This window comes from Sphaeramia orbicularis, chromosome 17 (assembly GCF_902148855.1).
Source record: "Sphaeramia orbicularis chromosome 17, fSphaOr1.1, whole genome shotgun sequence".
Taxonomy (NCBI): Eukaryota; Metazoa; Chordata; class Actinopteri; order Kurtiformes; family Apogonidae; genus Sphaeramia; species Sphaeramia orbicularis.
Genome location: NC_043973.1, coordinates 24,002,442 through 24,026,352, shown reverse-complemented (window position 1 = coordinate 24,026,352; position 23,911 = coordinate 24,002,442). Strand labels below are relative to the sequence as shown.

Genomic DNA, 23,911 nt, shown 5'->3' with positions numbered 1-23,911 from the left:
GACATGTAAAATCACAGTCTATTTTTTTCATTTCATTGATATTTTCCTGCATCTTGAAAATACAGGAAAAATCTGTAAAATAAACGGTGAAAATTCTGTTAAATTACAGATTTTTTTTTACAGTGTGCATGACCACCTGTGCAGGGAAAACCCATTTCAATAAAAAACTACACCTGTATTTGCTGATTGAAGTTCAGTAAAGGTAAATCCATACTGGCTTTTACGCACAGGAAACTATGCAAAGTATACGAATAATTCAAGGCAGAGCAGATCAATGGGAGTCTGTTAAGCCCTGATTTTTGAATGAAATCTGGATGCGCTTGATTTGTGCATCGGTAGAAGAGTTTTCCATCCAGTGGCTGCGACGCACACTGATAACTCCTCCTCCGGGCGTTTACTGACTATGCATCCAACGCACCCACTGAGCGTCGGTGGGAAGGTGGAACAACAGGTAGGCGTCCTCTGACTGCGTCCCTGTGCGCTCTCAGTCTGCGCTCTTCTTGGAGAGGGCCGGATCTTTCCCAAACCCGGAGCTCGTATGGACCCAGAACTTCACTCATCGGGGTTTAAATGTTCTCTCAGTGATTTTTAACACTTGTCAAAGTCGGACTCATCGGGCTGGTAATTTCTCATGAGGAGCAGCTGTGAGGTTTTTTTTTTTTTTGATTGTTAATTGGAAATAATCACAGGAGGAGGCACCTTATCTAAGAGAAGCGGGGACATCTCACTGAATAAAATGGTAAGTGTTTGACGTTTTAATGGGATAGAATCAGAACTGGCAATCAGACTTTTTGTTAATATATCACTTATCTAACATCATAAAGAAAAAAAAGTTGTCTGTTTAATTTTCTATCCAACCTGGACTGTTGCTTCCTTGGTAGCAAAATATTTTCCTTGTTATCTTGTGATTATCACTGTTGCATAATCGAAGAAGTGTAGCAATATCTTGACTGTCCCACCATGTGACTCACAACAATAACGCCTCCATCATAATCTTATGTAAGTTTTTGGTCAGATTTAGCCTCTGAATGTTTTAAAACACCCACATGCTTGAGGAAATGCAGTGGTTATTAATAAAATCACACAAGCTGCTTATTGTATTTTTGCACTTTTGTATCATCCTGCTTCCATTTTGAAAGCTTCAACACACCAGTCATCTCTGCCTGTCTCTAATAAGTTTTTTTTGTCCCCTCACAGCTGCCATATTGTCTTAACTGTTAACACTTCAAGAGGGACACACAGAGGCACAGCTGATCCATAGAGGTCAGTCACTCCCTGGCCCACATCCCCAGCAGGAGGACATGGAGGTCCTGCGGAAGTCTTCTGTCTTTGCAGCAGAAGTCCTAGATGTGTTTGACCGGTCTTTGACTGATAAAGAACTGGTGTCCCAGTCCAGAGCGTTGTGCAGAGACTACATCCTGTCCAAGCTGAACCAGAACGGGCTGGGGTGGTCTAAAAGCGACCTCAATCTATCTCCTTCGAATGCATCGCTGTCTGAGGTGTCTCTGGTGCTCCTCTGTCTCGGTAAGTCAATCTGTGACCTGTCCTACTCTAGAAAACTGTAAAATGGTTGAAGAGACAACCATGACGTCTTCCACCATCACGCGTCACATTCACAGTCTTTCCCATCATCTGTTGAACTTTGAACCTGAGTTGGACTTACTGCTCCTGCCAACCTCAGGAGAGTTTAAGAATGATTACTGGCCTCATTTGCATCACATTTCTTCATTTAAGTGTTGATTTCCTCCCATTTGCCTGTTTTTATACAGTTTCTTAGCCCTATATGCACTACAGAGCTCAGTAATATATAAAATACATGTTATTTGAGCTGACATTCAAGTTTTTCTGTTTATCGGTTTAAAGACAAAGTCCCACCGACAGCACTAGATGAACAGTCACATATTGTACCCTATCAACACTGATAGGAAAAATGGACATTTATTTATCACTTATTATTTTAGTTATTGCAGTTCATTAAATTGACATTCTTTCTTTATTTAATTTGACAGTCAGCTGTACATATTATCAAAACAACAACAAAATATAGGCTGTTACTGCAAATATATTTTAGTTTCATATTGATTAGCGGTCTCCTTGATAACTTGGCATCAGCCATAGATAAACAGACAGATCATTTTCTCGTTTCTTTATTGCGCTGAAAGCAAATGGAATATCTTCAGCTTAACTGTGCATTTGAGGATGTCATCTTGGGACACACTTGTTGACATTTTTCATTGTGTTCTGACATTTTATAGAGCAGACAAATGAAACCAGTAACTGAGAACATTTTCATTGGAAATAATTGTTAGCTGCTCTCCTTCAGTTTGCCTATACTCCATGATCTTCACAATTCTCTTGAATATCTGTGGTGTCATTGATTTAAATAAAAGACAGTTTTGGCCCACTCTGATGTTCTTTGGGTCTATGTTGTAATGTATTTACGTGTGCAGTGCAGTACACCACTATGTAAATAAGTGCAGCCAAAGAAGGACCAATATGTGTTGCCAAAAAATCACAGTATAGTTATGTGTTACATGTTATTGAATTATGTACGGTTTGAGATGTCACTCTAATAAATAATCAAACTTCTCACTGGAGGAATTGATAGGAAGTAGGAAAGAACAAATTATTAGCAAGTAAAGTCTTCCTGCAGCTCTTCAAAACACAGACTGATTGATGTTACATTTACATTTATGCATTTGGCAGATGCTTTTTTCCAAAGTGACTTACAGGGGAAAAACCAATAATGAGAAAAAAAAAAAAACAAGAATAGATTAAAAACATAGAACAGCTGTAAATTAAAACAGTGTCGTACAGAAGAATAAAAAGCAAAATGATAGACTAAAATACAAGAATAGATTAAAAAGACATAAAAGCTGCTGTACAATTTAAAACACCAGGTAAAACAAGAGAATAAACATAATAATACATTTAAAATGAAATGTTTGAAAGTGCTAGGACAGGAGGTGCTCTCTGATGTTCTCTAAAAAAACATAATAATTATATTTTTAAGACTTCCAGGGTGCATGCTTTGCTCTGAGCACAAGACAACAATTTAAAGGAGTGTTGATCAGATCAGACTACTGTCTGGGACGGTACGTGTATAATAGAGCTGATGATGACAGAGGATTATCCTCAGTAGATCTGCTTGAACCAAGCGATTACATCTGGAAGACATGACTCATCTGAGATGTCTGCAAAGCCTGTTGTTTGCTCAACTGATGTGGATGTTTTATTGTCATTTGCCGACATCTGTACCCTCTGAATAGAATAAACTATGATTTGGTTGAATTACTTAACACTCTGAATGCTTAAAGAATGGTCTTAAACTGCATCTGTGTTTAGATTTCAGATTCTTTTCACATTTATCTGTTTTTAATGTCATTCACAGTGGACTTTTGTTGTTTCACTCTTTCATTTTGCTTATCCTCTCCCTCTGTTGCCTAGGTGACGAGCTGGAGTGTATACAGCCCAGTCTGTACAGGAACGTGGCGCGGCAGCTCAACATCTCTGTTGCCATGGAGCACATGGTATCAGATGCCTTTATCGGTGTGGCAACGGAGATCTTCTCAACAGGTCTGTTCTGAACCTGGGGGCGTTGATAATGATGAAGCACGTTTCTATCCAATGTCCTTGCTGGAAACTAAACTAAACGTGTGGTTTTCAGCCAAAGGAGATCTGCCAGTTCAGTACAGGAAGTGATTTACACTCACACAGTGTCTCTGAATATTGATGGAGGCACATACTGCGATGAATCAGTTGTACCTCTGCAGTTTTTCATCAGACCCTTTTGGCTTAGTGATGCTTTCAGTGAGCGAAAATCATACGTAGGTGGAGTGAGACTTTTCTGAAACATAATTAATTCTACGCAAACTGCAAGCGCTGGGTTTAAACAAAGCTATTTCTAAATCTGATAGCTTACAGTATGTTAAAGTTTTGGTATGGGCTCATTAATTACAATTACCAGAGCATATTCTTTATTTTAACTCTGAGTCCATGCCAAAGCTCCACGAGATATAAATAAAAACTTCTGTTTAGTGAAATGAAAAGAAGAAAAGAGGGAAAAGGAATGAGCAATGGTAATTGGAAATGCCTTCCTAGCACATTCCAGTTTATTTTCCTGTATTTAATCATAATGAATAAGCACAGATGTGAAAATATATCTTCAGGTCAGGCTCTCTCCTTTTCCATCTGTTTACACTTCTCCAGGTTGTGAATCTGGTCTTGATGTCTTAATTTTTAAGTTTGTCACTGCCAAGCCCAGTGTGGATCTTTAGCAGGTTATTTTTGGCAAATTTGTAGACATACTTGTGGTTTTTCAGACTGAAAACTCTCAGAAGTATTCAGTTTGCAGTGGAGGATTGCGGGATGCAGTTAAATGCGCCAGAATATATTTCAGATAATGAGGGTTTGACCTGAAGTGATCAAGTTGTTTATGTTTGTTGTAGAGGTGAGTAATATGAACGCGAAATCACATCTCAATATAGTTTGTCTAAGTGGCAATATTTATCTTTATTTTATTTAGTGTGGGTTAAATTTTCTTTTGTAAAGATGTCACAAAAACACTGACTGTATAGTGTCAGTCTAACATGTTTTATAGATTCCTACAGATTAAAGTGGGTTAACTGAACACTTGTAGTGCTGCCAGATAAACGTCCCACAATGCTGTGCTGTCTGTACACTCCCTGGTACTTGCACCATTAACAATTAATGTGTGTGGGAGGGAGAGGTCTATGAAGAAAGCAAGAAAAACAAAATAACAAAGCAAGTCTTATGTTGCAGGATAGTCAGTAAATATGTCACATGTAGAACGGTGGTAATACATCAAGTTTATTCAATAGAGTGTCCATTCCTAATTTCTTGTAATTACCTCCGCCAAGGAGGTTATGTTTTTGTCGGCGCTGGTTTGTCTGTCTGTGTGCAAGATAACTCAAAAAGTTATGGACGGATTTGGATGAAAATTTCAGGAAATGTTGATACTGGCACAAGGAACAAATGATTAAATTTTGGTGGTGATCGGGGGTGGGGGGGCCATTGATCTGCCTTGGCGGAGGTCTGTGCTCTACGAGTGCTTTTCTAGAAAAGAGAGCGCAGACCTCCGCCAAGGCAGATCAGTGCCCCACCCCTCCCCCGATCACCACCAAAATTTAATCATTTGTTCCTTGTGCCAGTATCAATATTTCCTGAAATTTTCATCCAAATTCATCTATAACTTTTAGAGTTATCTTGCACACGGACAGACAGACAGATGGACGGACAGACAGACAGACAAACATGGGGCGGGGGGCACTTATCTGCCTTGGTGGAGGTCTGTGCTCTCCAAGTGCTTTTCTAGTTTCTCATTGAGATCAACTTTTTTTTTTTTTTTTCAACGTAATAGTGATATTTTGGAGCAGCTAATTAATGTACCAGTATGACCTCAGTGCTGGAATAAATATTAACTATAGTAACAACTAGGTTTGACTTTGTTAAAAACTGGACAATGGCTTAACTGAACATCAAGTTAAAATTGTTTTATCAATCAATCAATAAACTGAACATCTAAAATCTAGCAACTAGTTTTCTTCAAAGTCAGAAATTCTAGTGGAGAGGCATTTACTGATGCTGATAGTGTATAAAACATCCAACTGGTTCATATTAACAGGTCTGTTTCTAATTCTTTACAGTGTATTCAGTCTGGTATCAAGCAGTTAATGTAATTAGGTTTCTGTGTTAATACAAATCAAATCAAATTTTATTTATATAGCGCCAAATCATAACAAAAGTTATCTCGTGACACTTTACATATAGAGTTGGTCAGAACCAGACTCTAAGCCAGTTTACAGAAACCCAACAGAATCCTCCAGGAGCAAACACTAGTGACTGGTGACAGTGGTGAGGGAAAACTTCCTTTTAACAGGCAGAAACCTGGAGCAGACCCAGACTCCTGAAGGTTGGGCGTCTGCCTTGACCAGTTGGGGTCAGAGAGAGAGAGTAAAGGAGGAGAAAAAGAGAGAGCGATAGAGATAGAGGGAGACTGGGGGAGAGGGGGGAAGTAGGGGGAGACACATGGATGCAGTTGATGCACAGATAACTGAACTAGAACATCTATGGAACTATATAACAAACACTATTGTAACTATATGGATAAGTGAGTGATGACGAGGAAGGCAGGAGAGAGGCAGGACCACAGCAGCAGGTTCAGAGATGATCCTGGGAAAACCTGTGATGATCCAGGGAAAACCTGTGAGGTGATAAAGCACAGAGACTCTGGGGAAGAAGTCAAGTCTGTAACCTGTATTCACTGGGGCGTAAATAGAAGAGAAAATTAGGAGAGAAAAGTGACCATCAGTGACAATTTGCCGTTCCTAAAAATGGTTAAAAAAAAAACCCAAAAAAAAACCTAAATAAATATGTGGACTGGAGGATCTTGAGTCCTGGCATCAAACGGTATGCCATATTTTGTGTTTTCCAAATAAAGACTGACTGTATGTTTTCTGAAGGAACCTTTGGGACTGAATACTTTAGTCTGGACACAGTGTGATGTTCAGACGACCTCTTGAAGGAAACATCAAAAATGGGCTGCTTTAACATAATTTCCATGCCCGTGTTCGGACTTCACATGCGCTTGTTTTGACGTCACTAGAGTCTCATTTTTAGAAACACCGTGGGATTCCTCTCCAAGGAAAAACAAACTGTTGAACCCAGGCTGCCCTGTCATCTGAGGCGGGTTAAATACTGTGTAAAAATAGAAAAATGCATGGAAGTTTGTTTTTCCTGCTGTCCAGAATTAGTTTCATGGCTTTTTCTTATCTCTGGTCATTCCAAGTGTTTAACATGAATTTAATGATTGCAGAGGAATGATACTATTCCCACACATTATAAATGATGTTTGCTGAATCCGACATCAGGGTGTAACATGACTGTATATGTTTTTGAAGTGGTTAAGTGGCCATCTGTGCTATGGTCTCCCTCGCTAACATCAACACGGCTTGTCTCTCCTCCATCTATCTCAGCCTCCCACTTCTGTTCTTTCTCCTTCCTTTCCTCCTCCTCCTCCTCCTCCTCCTCCTTTATCCTTGACAATCTTGTCTATTCTTGGCCTGCTTCTCAGTAGGGAGTGAGACATGACGTTGCCTGTCAGCTTTCATGGACAGTTATCTCATCTAAGCTCTATCCCCTTATACAGTAGCCACAGTCAGACGCTGTAGGTCAGAGCACGGGAACGGGTTTAACAAAACATCTTGGCCCGAAGGAGGTTAATGCCATTAGGCTCTCCGCTGCTTCACTGACGCTTATTATAACAATCCCTCCTGGCCCGGAAATGTTACCTGGAAATGGCTGGATGCCCTTAATTATCAGTCTGGATCAGTCTTCTCTCAGTTATATGACTTTACGCAGAAAAGCGGAACATGATTTTGCCCTTTCTCTGAGGCTGCTGACCTCCTCACAGGGAAAACTGCGTCAATGATTCGCACCACCTCCACACTGTGGCCTCACCCTGTTTGATTTTAAAACCAGCCTGTATATCACAGTAAGACATCTTATCAGCCGCATGAACACTAGTGCACTGGTTTGTTGACTTAAACCTGGTATTTACCGTTTATTTCAGTACAAGGTCCACTGACTGCTTTGTGTCGGGTCACAGAATAGGTAGCAGCATCCGAGGACACAGGAACCCTGACGCAGATGAGTGTTTGCACTCAAAACTGATTCAAAAGAGACCAGGAAAGGGCTTTTTATGCTGGGATGAATACTGAGCTTGACCTATGTTCTGAAACCTTGGGTTATGTGGATAAAATTCAATTAAATTTTTACTTGCTTTATTCGTGTAAATAAAACCCTCTGAGTGGAATTCAGTTTGAATTCTACAAGACAAACCATAAGAAATTAGCTTCTTCTTCGACACATTATTAACGAAGGTCAGTGTTTGCATGTTTATTCACAGAATGATACAAAGTGCTGTGTTTTTTGTCGTTGTAGGTATAACATGGGGGAAGGTGGTGTCCATGTATGCAGTAGCAGGAGCCCTGGCAGTGGACTGTGTGAGACAGGGACATCTGACCACAGTTCACATCTTAGTGGACAGTTTGGGACAATTCGTCCGCAAGTTCCTGGTTCCTTGGCTGAAGAGGCATGGAGGATGGGTGAGTGACTGATGATAATTTCCCAGCATGCATGACCAACATTACAATACAATATTTAAGTTTTTTGCATTGTATTTGTCAGTTTTTAGTGTGCACCTAAATGCATGTTGTTTTATCAAGGATCCACCTGAGACCCAGCAACGCATTTTTGTCCTCTGTAGGGGACAAGAGTTTCACAGCTTTACTTAGAAAAAAAAAATCTTGTCCACTGCAAAGGACATTCCATAAAGAAATAAAATAAAAATTATACCTGAAAAACTGATGCATTATGCTTTTTCCAACCATGACAATCATTTAATGTAAAAAAGCCAAACATTTACTTTCCTGGGTCTCAGGAGGGTATTCCCCTCATCAACACTGCTAATGCAGAAGTTGAAATTATAATAACATTACTTGCTTTATGAATCAGAACTTGGTTTCTATTTATAAGTTGATATCTGACGCATGGAGTCAAATGGCAGAAAAAGAGCAGTTATGTGAAAATTCTTAACATAGTTTCCTTTTGGCTATTCTGATCCAAAGATCAACAATAGTAATATTTGTTTTTATGGCCCTCATTTGGATAAAAATAATACAAAATGCACTAAGTTGTACTATTTGGTCATTTTTATTGATAAAATAGCAACAGATCCATGGATTTTTGAAGGTCTCCACTGAAGGATTGATTCTAGTATAAATAAAAATCAACAAATGTGTTTTATTGAGGCTAAATCCACCTGGCATCCTACTGAATGATTATGAAAGGTCCTAAAAAGTTGTTGAAAGGCTGTGTGAGAGAAGAGATGTTCACTGGCATCTCCAGGGTAGAGGAGAACCTAGAACGACAGAAACGTCAAGCACCTATTCAGTCAGATGGGCGTGAAGACAAACGGCAGCAAAATGTATCTTAGACATCTAAAAAAAAAAAAAAATCTAACTATTTAGAGCATTTTGACTGCTGCTCTTGTTCCTACAGGGAAATGCTGCTGCTGCATTTATTGCACCCAGAATGAGGAAAAAAATGATTGCTCTCGTAGGTGGAGTTGAGTCAGTTTGATTATCAGTCACATGAAATGGTTACAGTAAAACATGTTACGATGTGTTCAGTAGTGTGACAGCTGTAATTTAACTTGGCTGCTCAGAGATTTAATCAGTTCCCACAGTCATAGAAAAACATGGAAAAAATCATGGAACTTTAAAATCTCATTTTTCTGTGCTTGGAAAAATCACTAAATTAAGTAAAATCGTGTAAAGTTTTGGAAATGTCATGGAATTTGTGTACAAATCCACTATAATTTGCTCCAGCAATTACATCACATCTGATGGTTTTTTTTTGTTTGTTTTTTTGTTTTTTTTTTTGTTGAAGCCTGTTTTATTTTTAAGATTCAAAGATTCTTTATTGTCACTTCACTAGAGATAGATAGATAGATAGATAGATAGATAGATAGATAGATAGATAGATAGATAGATAGATAGATAGATAGATAGATAGATAGATAGATAGATAGATAGATAGATAGATAGATAATATACAGACAATTGAGGTAGTGTTTCTCTCTCACCTTGTGCAGGCTCAGCCCTATTGTATTTATTTCATTTGTTTATGATGATGATGATGTTGATTATTATTACTATTATTATTATTATTATTATTATTATTATTATTATTATTATTATTATTATTATTATTATTATTATCATTATTATTATTGCGCCACTTTAATGTTAAATCTGTTCAGTTTTCCTTGACCTCTGACATTCAGTGCAGTCTTTGTGTCAGTTGATCATCTGATTATTAAATGTCTTAAATGTCTTACATTTGGTTTCATCTTAAAATTTGATTAAGTTAACCTCACTTTTATAAAACTGCTTCAACTTCAGTCTTCTTTCTTAAGGGGATTAATGTAAAATTTGATCATTACAAAAGACATGGAACCAAGAAGCCCTTATTCAAATTGTGCAATGTCAACATTATATTCAAATGAGAAAAATAAAATTTTGATAAGGTTATTTGCTTTGTAAGTAAATTTAGTTTTCCATACAGACTATATGATATATGCCTCTAATGTCACTTATTAAAACTGCAGAAAGTGTGACTTTTTCTATAATGCAGAGCAATGCAATTACAGCAGTTGTTTGGATTATTGGAAGTAAATAAAATTTAAAACAGTCAGAGAATGTAAAGGGTTGCTGTTCATTCTTCTTACAGAAAACGAAAAGTAAAAGTACACTTACAAAAAGTACCAATGAAATTACATTATCAATCCTTGAAAAGCCATGGAAAAGAACTGTAGTTTTGTTTGTAAAAATGTGTGAGAACCAAGTGTAGAGTTCTGTGGCGCATTTCCAGATGTCAGAGGTGAAGATGCTGTGGCTCTGCTGATTACATTACATTATGAATGGATTGCCAGGGTTTTTGTTGTTGAAAAATAATAGAAAATGTTTTCAAAAGAAATTAAAACTTTTTTTGTTTACATGGCAGGCATGAAATGGAATGTGTATCGCTAATATTGAAAGGTGTCTTAAGATTTGTATCAGACAGCTATTGGTTGGTGAAGGAGTACAAATGTATAGTACTTATTTTGTTTGTTTATTTATTTTAATTGCATTGGGCTGTTGTATATGTCCTGTTTGTGTGTGTGTGGGCATGAATGGTGTAAGATTAATGTAAAATAATTAAAATTGTAATGTAATGTAGAGGAGACCCCAGGAAGAATAGCAACTGAATTACCAGTTGCTAATGGGGATCTTAATAAATGAAATGAAATGATGGCAGCAGGTTTAATGTAGTGGAATTAATCCATGTAATTTCATTAACATGAGTCTTAATTTTAGTTTACAGGTCAAAAATGATGTTTCAGTGTGTGCAGTACCTTACAGTAGATCTTGATTTATTTCAGTCATTTAATCAGGATTCTCAGGGGGTCCTAAAATGTCTTAAGTCTTTAATTTACAAATTTGCATTTAATACCTTTAAAAAGTCTTTAAAAGGTATTAAATTTGATACAGTAGGTCTTAAGTTATGTTCCCATTAACTTGTTCACTGTATTGTGTTTAAATGTGTCTGTTAAATGTCCAACCTGCAAAGAAAGTAACATTAGTCGACTCAGTTCCACCCGTTCGAACCCTACTATTTATATTGAAATTAGAAACCAATTATCGCTAACTTTGAAGTCCCCAGTGAGAAATGATCATAGAACATTCAGCCCAACACGTGCAGCCGAGAAAGCTGATTTTAGGAACGTTAAGGGACAACTCACAAGCAAAAAGTAAATATGAGGAACTGCAAGTTTAATAATGCCTGGTTAGAGAAAAGATTATTCTTGACCTGGTTGACATGAGTTTTGCTAAATTCTAGGCGCCACAAATTATTGCCAGTATGGCCGTGAAATAGGGACTAAATTCTGTTCTAAGCAGTCTTAAAAGGGTCTTAACGCATAAAGACCCAGTGCTACTTTTGTGGCAGTTCCCAAATGATTTTTTTCTCTGTATTTTTAACATTTCTTAAGCGATTTATCACCCTTTACTCTAATATTATGCTCTGTATTTTGCATTTTTAAGTCAACATCAGGTATTTTACGACATTTAATTCACTGATCATGTAGATGTTCATGAAAGCTTAGAGTAAATCCAAAGGTTATTATATCAAAACAGAGAAAACTGAAGAAAAAGTGTCTTTTTCAGTCAAATCTATCATTAAAATAAGTGTTTCCATCCACTGTCATTGATCCAACTCCATAGGTTTTACTGGTGAATCAATGTTTTAGAAGATGACGGTGTTTCCAGGTTCATTACGCAGCCTCTGAACTTCCAAATGGGTTATATCTGATGACCATGAAAAGACGACAAACTGCATTTTACACCAATTATTATTATTATATTATTATTAGTGGCTCAACAGTTATTTATGTTTATGTTTATGCATTTGGCAGATGCTTTTTTCCAAAGCGACTTACAGGGGAAAACCAATCAAATCACTCAATCAATCAAATTTTTTTTATATAGCGCCAGATCACAACAAAAAAAGTTATCTCATGACACTTTATATATAGAGTTAGATTTAACATTGTATTTCAGTAAATAATTTTGGTCGCTAGTGGATGTTTGGGGCTTTATGGGTTAAAAATACTTAAATTTAAGGTCTATAAACCTGTAGGAACCCTGTTTAATACGTATTTGTTTCTCTTCTTCAGATGGAAATCACTAAGTGTGTGGTGAAGAAGGAACTGGTCCCTGAACACCACTGGCTGACCTCCATCATCGAATCCCTCAAGTACTTTCTTACCACGGTGTACGTCTACATCATGAAGGAACCGTGAGAGGCCACAGACGACATGCACAGGAATTATGTTTGATATGAGACTGAAATCTCAGACTTTGTCAATAAAAGATGGAGTGAGGGATAGCTGGTGGGCTGTCGCTGAACACCCCTCAGAAAATGTTTCATCAGCATCACATCTGTGTTATCTTGGTGTCAGATGAGTCTCTTCATCCAAAGGGTACTCCTAATGATGTTTTATTGCAATGGAACAGTTTTGTGTCACTCCAGCTCTACTTTCATCCATTTCCCTCTGCTTTCATCAGTGTTGTCAGTGAGGGCTTTTCTGTGATGTACCTGTAATGTGTGATGAAGTCGAGGCTCAGTGGGACCTTGGAGAAGCCGTTGAAGCTCCTGAGATAAACCGTACGATGCTTTGACACTGTGTTAATCTCAGTGAATATAGTTTAAGGCAGAGTTATGAAAGTAAACGAATGAAATCCACTCGACTGGATGCGTCCTCTGAGTTTTATATCTTGAATTTTCCTGTGAATGAAGTAGATGGAGCTGTGATCTCTGTGTTCACTGTCCACACCTCAGTCTGAAAGGGACTGACGTCAGATGGTGATGCAGAGACATTTTCTACCTAGGCGAGGCGGGAGTAATGGCAATATCAGGGGGTTTCAACAAGTTACACTTTTTAAGGGTTTCATTCACACTTTTGTACTTGACTAAAGCACAAATGGTGTCTTTCTGTGCGATCCAAAAACAATGGCGCCAGTTGAGAACTTTGTGCTCTGATTCAAGACTTGATTGATAAGGGAATGTTGAGTCTCACGGTGACTTCTGGCCGAAGAACTTGAAGAGGTTTGAATGATACACGAAGTATGAGCAGATTTTGACGATGCAGACTTTGTTTTTAACGTGTAAATACTTTATTTATGATTTTATTTTTGTATTCTGACCATTATTTCTGCAAAGATGCCACTGCGGTATAGGCAGCCACTAAGGGCTCCTCAGAATGATTGTGCTGTACGTCTGTGGGTGTTCCTTTTCACTGTTAATTTATACATGTGTGTCTGGACTTTTTTTTTTAAAATCCACAATAAACTTACCAGAATATTCAACGGTTTCTTCATTTATTGATAGTTTCTGATTTTGACATAACTTTTCTTAGGGTAAATAAAATAAAACCCAGTGTCCACTGCTAAGCATACACTTTTCCTTTTCATTAATTAAATGATGCAGTTGCAAAAAAAAATGACCAAATACTGGACATTCAAGACAGAGAAGCAGCTTCCTACAAGAGTAAAGTATCAACTCATAAAAACATTTGCCTTTTTTATATTCTGTTATATGTTTAAGACAATTAAAAAGTGGTGACAGTTTTATAAGATTCAATACATTCAGTACAGGAACATACATACAAGTGTTTACTTATCATAAATGAAAGCATAAACCAAACTATGTAAGGTGTGAAGGGACCTCAAACTATAAAGATGTAAAATTTACTAATTAAAAGGAGAGTGAAAAACACCAACACATTCACCAAACTGTGAAAAGGAAAAATCTCTCTGAAGGACAAGTCTAGAACAACTTTCTCTTTCAGTTTGAGTACAATTGCAAACAGAAATGATCTGTCCTTCATAATAGTTTATTAAGTTTTACAGCTCAAACATTTTAAACAAAGCAGCTGCTCTCACTGCATGATGACTGAGAAATGCAGCAAAAAATGTAACATCAATCCATGGTAGCGGCTAAACCATGCCAATCTAGTTCAACAAATGCTTACTATGCTGCATAGTTTACTGTAAGATTGTTGAAGACTTAAATGATATGAAACACATGGGTTCTGACTATTACAGATTAGCTGTAGATGTTTTATGGTTATAGGTCATTTGACTCAGCTGTTATGATGGTCCTTTAGAAGAAGCATTTGTTGTTACAGACCAAGATATTTGTCAGTATCAAACACCTGCCAGGCTGTTGGGTCAAGATGACCGGCGGTATGTGATGTGCAAGTGCTGCATCAGTGGCTGATTATTTGTTGCCATGGAAACTGTCTGTTCCAGCTTCCCATCTGCTCGGAGCTGAAACACTCTATGAATCTGAAAGGCAATAAATGTGTTATTTTGTTGCTTAAAAAAAAACATATTCATAATCTCAGTAAATGATGATTAGTGTTAGATGATTAATGGATGACGCAGCTTCACAGGCATCAGTTTTACCTGCTGCACATGTGGCTCTTTAGCAAAAGAGATTCTGGCCAGAGAAGAAGTCTGCAAGTCCAGCTGCTTGTCTGTCAACTCTCCCTCCTCAATCTCTACCAGACCTGACAGAGACATGAAGCTTGTGAATGTATGAATACATGTATGTAAGGCCAACAAACAGTTATGGTTTAGTTCTTCAAAGATACATTGAGTTTTATTTGAATCACTTCTGCAAAGACATAAGACAATACACATAAGTGAAAGAGGTAGAGAAATAAAGATGTGCATCTGTGTGCTATGTATATTTTTGTCTGTCTTTGTTTAATGAAGTCAAGTTAATATGTTTTAATTTGTTGCATTAAAATGTCAAAGTTTCCAATCTTCTAATTATAGTAGAAACAATTAATCTCACATCTTGTACTTGTACTCCCTACATTTATATGTATTATCGCACATCTTCTCAACATCAAGACTAAATTTAGACTCAACACATGGGACAACACATAAAAAAAAGACAATGCTGAATCCATCAGTGAATATTCACACAAAACAAATGTCACAAGAAAAAAAATGGAATAGATGGGGATAGAAACAGAAAGGAATAATCATAAAGTTTCAAGATCTGCTGCTGACATGGAAAATTGATTTGCACTTTAGACCTAAGTTACTGTTAGTTTCCTCAAGCACATTGCCTTTTTTTTATTTAACGTTAGAATGGTGATATAGTCTGATTTCAATAATCTGACTTCAGACCCTTTATTTCTTCATTTTTCTTAATTCTTGATTGACTGAAACTTAATTAACATTTTATCAATCTTTTTATGCACACATGTATCTATACTTCTACTCATGTAGACAATTAATGTAGTATTGCCAAGTGATATAATGTAACCACCTGAGTTTTGTGCAATGATGAATGCCACTCTGTTGGTGCCTGGCTGCATTCGAATGAAACCACACTCCCTGTGAAGAGGCTTCTTTGTTTCTGCTTGAAAGGCACTAAACCTGTTAAGTACAGTATCAATAAGGAATCAGGTGAGGAACCAGGAAGTCTGTCGATGTGGTTTATAAATGACAGGAATCAGGAACACTTTTTATTCTACTGTTGACAAACATTAACTTGAGAAATGTAACATTACAGTGTCAGAAAGTGGGCTTTTGGTAGCCTCAGTGCTTTGGTATTAACCTACGTGAAGTTGATGACAGGTTGTCCTACATGACTGAAGTGCAGTATCTCTGTGTAACGAAAAGGTTGAATGGTGGGGAAGCAGCCCTCCCCAGGCTCGTCTGATTCCCATGTACCCAGCAGCCAGTCTAGTGGGAGTAGGACTGGGTTCAGCTCCACTGAAAGCAAAACAAACACACACAGTTCATACAGCTGCAACATTAAAGCACAGTTAATGATCAGTAGTTTTGGTGCAATACCATAAATTTTGGCTTAATACATTACCAAGTATGTATTGAATATACCACCCTAAGTTTTCATTAACATTAAATTTGTAATTAAGGAAGAAAGAGTTTCTCCTAAAATGAAAACTGCACAGTTCGGAAGTTAAACAAACAAAACTGTGCGGTATTTTAAAGTCTTCACTACTGTAATAATTTTTTTTAAACATTTATTCACTGCAATCATTGACGTTCACTGTAAAAAATGATGTAGGTGTAAATTTTTGAGTGTTTCATCACATGTATCCGCTTAAGTTTCCCTGTTCTTACCAGCAAAAGCCAATTTAACCATTTTTAATGGGGTATTATTTCAAATTGTTTTTCAGAGCAAAGTATTTTATTTTTTATTATTATTATTATTATTATTATTATTATTATTATTATTATTATCTTACCACGGTGCTTTAGTCTATAGACCTAAAAACCACCAACCACACCAGAAATCTAGGTGTAGTGATGGACTCAGACCTAAATTTTGAAAAACACATCAAAGAAGTCACAAAATCAGACTACTATCACCTTAAGAACATCTCAAGGGTAAAACATCGGATGTCTCAGCAGGACCTGGAAAAACTAGTCCATGCGTTCATCTTCAGTCGGCTTGATTATTGTAACAGTGTCTTTACAGGTCTGCCTAAAAAATCCATTAGACAACTGCAGCTCATTCAGAACTCTGCTGCTAGAGTCCTCACGAATACCAAAAAAACAGACCACATTTGTCCAACTCTGTGGTCCTTCCACTGGCTGCCTGTCCATCAGAGGATAGACTTTAAAGTTCTGTTGCTGGCCTTTAAAGCTCTGAAGGGTTTAGGACCAAAATACATCAGCGATCTCCTGACCCAGTATGAACCCACCAGACCCCTCAGGTCATCTGGATCCGGTCTGTTGTCAGTTCCCAGAGTCAGAACCAGACATGGAGAAGCTGCATTCAGCTTCTATGCTTCACATGTCTGGAACAAACGCCCAGAAAGCCTCAGATCAGCTGAAACACTCAGTTTATTTAAATCCAGGTTAAAGACCCACCTGTTCTCAGCTGCATTTGAGTAGTTTTTATTCTTTTAAGATTAAAGTTTTTATCTGTTTTATCTATTTACCTAATTTTGTTTTAATTTGTTTGTTTGTTTTTCTTATGCCTATACATTTTATTGCTTCTGCTGTAATGCTTTAAATGTTTTACGTAAAGCACTTTGAATTGTCTTGTACATGAAATGTGCTTTATAAATAAACCTGCCTTGCCTTATCTTATCTTACAACATGACTGAAGCGAGTATCTAAGGAGTACTAATGTGCATGCAACTTTTTTTTAAAATGAAATAAACAGTGAATGAAGTCAAAAGGACTGAAGTGCATTGTGTTATGTCTATTCTTCAACTGTAGGTGGCAGTGATGTGCAAGCATATCCGTAAGTTGCAGAAGACAGAGCAAGGTGAAATTTGTTTTTTTTTTTTTTTATGGCAATGGATATGCTGGTTAAAATAGCACAAGTCGAAAAGAAATTTTTAGAATGAAATTAAAAAAGAATAAGTCATTTCTAAGATCCAGCATTTGCAAAATATGCAGCAACTCGTCAAGGACGCTAGGTTCCTTTCGTTTTCTAAGCTAAGCTAAATTAAAAATATTAAGCTAACGTTACATCTGTGTTTTCATTAAACTCATCTGCTAGGTACTGTGAAAAGTGTTAGCGAAACGGCCCGTTTTACGTTCATATTGTTTAACGATTAAGCAAAAACGCTTTAAGGTCAAATTCTTCACAGAGATACGTTAATGCTGTGTTTGTGAATACAACATGCAGCTACTAACCATGCATATATTAATACAGCTACGCTACCAAAAGTCACAATGTCACAAAAATCTGTTTTTTTTTTTTCCAGCTGTTGTCCTACCTGTGTGATTTACAGGACACGTCATTGTTACATAAACCTGGAATAAATCGGGATTGGCTTGGAATCACTGAAATACAAGAAATTAAAGGCACTGAATTAGATGTTGTACTATTTATAACTGCGACAGTATTGACCTATGTGACGTACTTTTAGTGATGACGTAAAACACAAGGGGATCCTGGGAAATGTAGTGTGAACGCTTGAGCTATTCTTAAAAAAACAAAACAAACAAAAAAAAACTCTTGGATGTAGTTTGGTAAAATAAATGCACATTTTATTCTTTCAGTGTACTCTTTGACCATATGGCAGTGTAACTGACAACAGGGAAGCCACATGGCCCAACCTTTACAAAATTTCAGTACAGATAATCTAAATTCCTAAAACACCCTGGTCCAGACATCCTGTGAGACTGGAAACAATGTTTTTTTTTTTCTCTCCTTTTTATTTCTGTCCGGGAATCCAGTCTCTCAAGCTTTGCTCTTTTTGCAGTTCTTGAGAGCGTCTGCCAGGGCGTGCAGTGCCATGTCAGCATTAGTCTTCTCACAGTTGTATCCCATCAGTCCGATCCGCATCACCTAATGAAGAGTGGTGAAAAGAACAGGGCATCAGAAAGCTGTGAGTGAAAGAGAGTCTGCAGTGACTCAGCAGGATGATTCAGAACACTGTAAAAACCACAAACTGATGAGACTGAGCTTATTTTAAGTGTAGACATGAATTCACTCTGGATATATGGTTTAATTTGGTGTGAAACTCAATATTAGCAGCTACAATATAAGTTAGAACATTATTTCTGGTCGTTGGAAAGGGTTGATTTATATAACATTTTGAATTATAAACTAACAAGGCCACAGAAATAGAAAACAAAAATTAGTTCATGATTTTTTTTGTCTATCATCAGTTCAGACTTCAGACTTGCTTTATTATCATTCAATAAATGCACCATCAGTACCTTATTAAACGAAATGTTGGTGCTTGGCTCACCACAGTGTCAGTTTATAGAAAAATAAATAAAAACACAACTTGGGAAATATAAAAGTAGCCTAAAATACTGTAAACATTTTAAATATATATGTATAGGTATAAAAATTTAAAAGACTAGAAGACTAAAAACTAAAGTGCGTAGTGCAATAAAGTGCTTCAAATTATTGCACTAACAGGGCAGCAGCAGGTTTGGAACAAGTCCTATTTTCTTTGGCTGTTTAACAGTCTTATGGCCAGGGGTTAGGGTCAGTGACTGTGTTAGAGTGTTGGGGTAAAATGGGTCTGCTGTCACAGACTTAATTCTCCAGCAGTAACTCACCATGCCGATGGACGGGCCCAGGCCTCCAGTCATCTCCATCTGGTGGTGTTTCATGATGTAGGCCAGTAGCTCCCTCCAGTTGTAGCCTTCAGGGATGGCAATAGTAGTGACAGAGGGAAGCCTCAAATCCTGTGGGACATAATATTAAAATGTCTGCGTTTACAACAGGGCACCAACACTAAGTAACACAGCCAAACACAGACTGATGCAGTGTAACACATACTGTACATGGGGCTGTTATCTTTAACATGCACGGTTATTGTTCTTCAATATCGTTTGTTGTTGTTAAGTTGCAAGTCTTCGGGCCCCTACTCCAGCATAATGTTTTATTGTGTCTCTGTGTCTCACCCTTTCAGGGATGAAGAGCTTGAGGCCTAAATCCTCCAGTCCCCTGTACAGGTAGGCAGCCACCTCTTTATGTTTCCTCCAGGACTCTTCCAGCCCCTAGAGGGAGACAGAGATCGATGTTCTGTGATCATCTTCAATTGGAGGCTTTTCCTGTTCAGCCAGATAACTCAATGACTTATATATATGGGAAGCTTACTTGTAAAATGCATTTCATTACACATTATTCATCAGCTTAAATATATTTGCAACCTATTTCCACTGAGGAACACATCAATACGGATTATTTATGCTGCAACAATACATTAAAAACAGTTAATCCGCCTCTGTACACTCTAAATTGCATTAGATGCTCAAATTGATAATTAAAATGTGTTACACTGTTCCATTCAAATCAAATTTAGTTCATTATTGTCTCTCATTTTTACTGCATCTAACCTTTTATTTTCCACACTATCAAATTGAAATGAAAACCAGTAGAGAGGATAAAAAATAAAACTTTGCAAATTTAAAGATTCGTAGTACAATATGTCATTTTTGCTTAGTTTATTAGTTTTTTTTGTTTTGCTACTAGCCATACACCATTCATTTTTTATTCAGGGTGAAAGGAGATAATGTTTTACCTCAAAGGGATGCAGAGCTAATGGTTATGGCACTAGTTCTGCTTGAATAATGCATATGTAAAATAAAGTCTGAAAAGCTCTGTTAAGCATTAAATAAAATGGTATGTTTTTGTTTCACCCACTCCTTGTTTACTCTGTTTATTATTATTATTATTATTATTCTTATTATCATTATTATTATTATTATTATTATTATTATTATTATTATTATCCATGTTTTTTTTTTCCTTTGAGTGGATGGCACATGTTCGCAGTAATATCAAGACTTGATTATTAGACTTGAAAAAGTTATTAAAATGCCTGTCCCTATTTTCCACTGATCCACAAAAGGTATTTCTTACCACGTCAGATAACTATTAATTTTCATAATGTTAATTGACTAATTAATCTAACATGTTTTTTGATTGTACATTGTAATCCCATCCTATATTTCATGTGTGGACTGTGTCATCATTTTATACAGTACAGGAAAATGCTTGATTTTTGTTTTAAAACAGGAACTTATGGGAATTAGTGATGTCTTTAAAAGTTTTGAGTGAATCATTCAACATTAAAGAATAATTTCTTAATTATTAGGCTGAAACTGTATTTTGATTCCCACATTTTTAGATTATGCTACTTTTTATCACTGTCCAAACCCCTTCAGTAGCAGTAACTTCTCATGTCAATAAGTTTTTCTTTACCTTCTCAGCAAGAATCGCTAGACTTTCTCTCAGGGCAAAAAATCCAGACACTGGACCAGTGTGGTGGTATCTATAATGCACAGATAAAATCATTACTCTTATGCAACTTTCAGGTTTTAAAAGCCTTGATAAGACTTTTATTTGAAGTGAAAACTGCAAGAAGGTACAGTGCCTGTCATATTTGTATAAAGTTTTAAGTAACATATACATGGATATACAAACATATTTGGACCTACACTCTGGCCGGTTTTCCATCACAGCCCCAGTAGTTTGACAAATGTGTCATGTCAAAGAGGTAGGACACTGGTTTGGTTTTCCTGTTAAACATCTTGTGGCTGTGTGATGAAACCAAGACAAAACACAGAAAAGAATAATAGAGGAAAAAAGGCATTAGTTCATAGCTTAGCTCTTAGGTTTTATGAAACATACATGTGCTCCACACAGACCACAGCCTCCCCCTCTTACCATGCTCTGTCATTAAAGGAGATGGGTGCAGTGCCAGGAGGAGCATTCAAAGCCTTCTGAGAACCAGTGTACAGGATGTCGATGTCTGAGAGCACAATAATCAGACACATTGTATTAAACACAAAAACAAAGCAGAGGGAGCAGAAGTGTATTAGCCTTTTATCATCATCTTACTTTGTTTGTCCATAAAAATAGGTGCTGCTCCAAGAGATGCGACTGTGTCAACCAGGAAGAGGCAGTTGTGTCTGTGGGGATATAACGGACAAAAGTGTGACATAATACCATATTTTACAGTTATTATTATTTTAAGGATCAAAGACAGACATAGTCGTGGCCTTACTTTCTGCAGATGTCTCCAATACCATCTACTGGGTGGCAGAGACCAGCAGACGACTCTCCATGTGTGAGGAAAAACAGGACAGGTTTGTATTTTTCCATGGCCTAAAAAGAGGACGAAGGAGCTGTTTAATTCTCTTTTTGGTCTATTAACCTTAGAGGTCATAAACTACTTTTGAATGTGGGAGGTTTTTACTGCCACCTTTAATTATTTATCAATGTGAGCCAACTTCACATTTCTGATATAAAAAAAAAAATCTACCACTGAAACTAATACTGTCTTAAAATTTAATAAATTTATTTTCCATTTTCCTACATGAAACCCATACTTAACTCCATATTTACTTGCAGTGCTTGAATAAGAAAAAGATGATCTCTCCAAAACTTATTCATCAGTTATGCCAAACAGGTCTTAACAAATTGCATTACCCATGTGGATCAGTTACTGACCTGTTCAATTTCTTTATTGCTGAAATATCCTCCAGGTGTTTTTACCATCGTATGTACATTGGCACCTGTGATGAGAAAGCATATTTGTTAGTTGATAAGATAATCAAAGGATGACTCCAGAAAATCATAGAAACAAAGAAAATCAGCGTGACTGTACTGGCTGGCTGCGTGCGTAAAACCGTGCGTAAACACGTACCCATTCTTTCGGCTATTTCTGCGACGCGTTCTCCCCAGATTCCGTTTATGGCTACGAGGACGCTCTCCCCGGGCTCCACCGTGTTGAAAACCGCACACTCCATAGCTGCGTGACCGGAGCCGCTCATAGCTATGGTCATGTTGTTCTCCGTTTGAAAGGCGTACTGGATCCCTTGCTTGATGTCATTCATGATCTACAATTATAAACGCAAAGAACTTTTAACCCAAGTGTCTTTTTGTAAGGATGAAGCTCTGTAAAGTTATTTAAGTGAGGGTGAACATTGAAAGTTGTATGCAGGTACGAAAAAAACATCGATTTTTCTATTTAAAAAAAAATCCAAAAGTAACAAGTAAGGAATGAGAGGAAAATTGGTAAAAAAAAAAAAAAAACACTTGAGTGTACAGACAAAAATATTCTATAAAAAGGCGATTATTTTGTCTTCTAAAATTAACTTCAACGTACAAAAGTCACCTCCACCCTGAGAACGTGTTCAAAAAGTAGAGTTTTTCCACCATAAAACACTTTGAACGTAAGAGTAAGTGGGTCTTGCGCATTTACCTCATACATTTCTGGGTGCAGGTGACCTATAATAGGTCTGCCCCCTGCAGTTAAGATGCGTGGAGGGACGTTTGAGGGTCCCGGTCCGAAAAGGTAACGCAGAGGCGCCTCGAGTGGCCGGAGCATGCATGGTGGAGGCGGAATAGTGACAGAGGACATGGAGCGCTCCAGTCGCTGCAGCAGAGGCGCGCTCCTGGCTGCCAGGGGCCCGTCGAGGGCCGCTGCTGCATGCTGGGAAAGCAGCGCGCTCCGCCTAAACAAAGCCCGCTGCATCACGGCTGGTGTCCTGAGAATCCTGCACCTAGTGAGGCTACTACAGACAGAGGGAGAGACTGAGCCTGACTGGGAGTTTTAGGTGAAGATTGAAGATAAACAGGTCTTTGACCTGTTGGGTAGGGGGTGGTGTGCGTCACTTGGCCACTGTGTTATCATTAGACCAAATGTCGTTTTAACAAGTGAAGTAGATGTTTGTATTTGATAGATAATTGATTTTCTATATTTAATTAAAATTTACTTTGTTACCTGCTTTGTAATCCATCAGTTTTTGTTCATGGTGTATGATGAGCTCCTTTATGAATATATAAACGTATACAAATACATAAAACATATATTTATACAGTACATAAAAATGTGTGTGCAACTCTTCCAGAAGAAATGTGCAGGGAGAGGTCTTGGTTTTGTTTTATTCCTTAATAACAACATAATCTCCTGTATATAAACTCATGATGAATATATATTTAATACAGAACCTCATCAGTACACATATGTGTTTTGTTAAACTTATTATGGATCCATCAGGCTGGTGTTTGTGACTCACAGATGTATAAGTTTTGTCTCTTGAGCACTGGTTGGCAGGACCTGCATGTGGCAGCTTTGAACTGGTTCAGGTTAGTTACAGGTCCTTTATTGATTTTGTCCATGGATTCAGTCACATCAGGTTGTTGGAGAGGTGCCTCCTCTCAAAGAGCCAATCTGCTTTCTCAGAGAAAGACAGGGGCAGGCCCATGTTAAGTCACACACACAGAACAGACACATCATACACAGTGCAGGTTT

General features: G+C 37.4%; 3 protein-coding genes across 3 annotated transcripts; 1 reads left to right on the top strand and 2 right to left on the bottom strand.

The window, feature by feature from the left end:
• The first annotated feature begins 401 nt into the window (after positions 1-401).
• Positions 402-13,490, top strand: bokb (BCL2 family apoptosis regulator BOK b). Its single transcript, XM_030160042.1, has 5 exons — positions 402-739; positions 1,198-1,524; positions 3,448-3,576; positions 7,963-8,126; positions 12,299-13,490. Exons 2-5 carry the CDS (start codon positions 1,302-1,304, stop codon positions 12,422-12,424), a joined length of 642 nt encoding a protein of 213 aa, XP_030015902.1. The 5' UTR covers positions 402-739; positions 1,198-1,301; the 3' UTR covers positions 12,425-13,490.
• On the bottom strand, positions 12,625-18,048 carry thap4 (THAP domain containing 4). The gene is made up of 5 exons (XM_030160043.1): positions 17,903-18,048; positions 15,764-15,917; positions 15,469-15,578; positions 14,592-14,695; positions 12,625-14,471 (listed from the first exon to the last, which is right to left on the bottom strand). The coding sequence occupies exons 1-5, from the start codon at positions 17,925-17,927 to the stop codon at positions 14,355-14,357; spliced, it is 510 nt and encodes a 169-aa protein (XP_030015903.1). The 5' UTR covers positions 17,928-18,048; the 3' UTR covers positions 12,625-14,354.
• Positions 18,049-18,340: 292 nt separating this feature from the next.
• Positions 18,341-23,200, bottom strand: agxtb (alanine--glyoxylate and serine--pyruvate aminotransferase b). Its single transcript, XM_030159381.1, has 11 exons — positions 22,859-23,200; positions 22,301-22,493; positions 22,105-22,169; positions 21,659-21,759; positions 21,493-21,563; positions 21,319-21,403; positions 21,090-21,188; positions 20,854-20,923; positions 19,551-19,646; positions 19,203-19,331; positions 18,341-18,477 (listed from the first exon to the last, which is right to left on the bottom strand). The coding sequence occupies exons 1-11, from the start codon at positions 23,129-23,131 to the stop codon at positions 18,370-18,372; spliced, it is 1,290 nt and encodes a 429-aa protein (XP_030015241.1). The 5' UTR covers positions 23,132-23,200; the 3' UTR covers positions 18,341-18,369.
• Between the last annotated feature and the right edge of the window lie 711 nt (positions 23,201-23,911).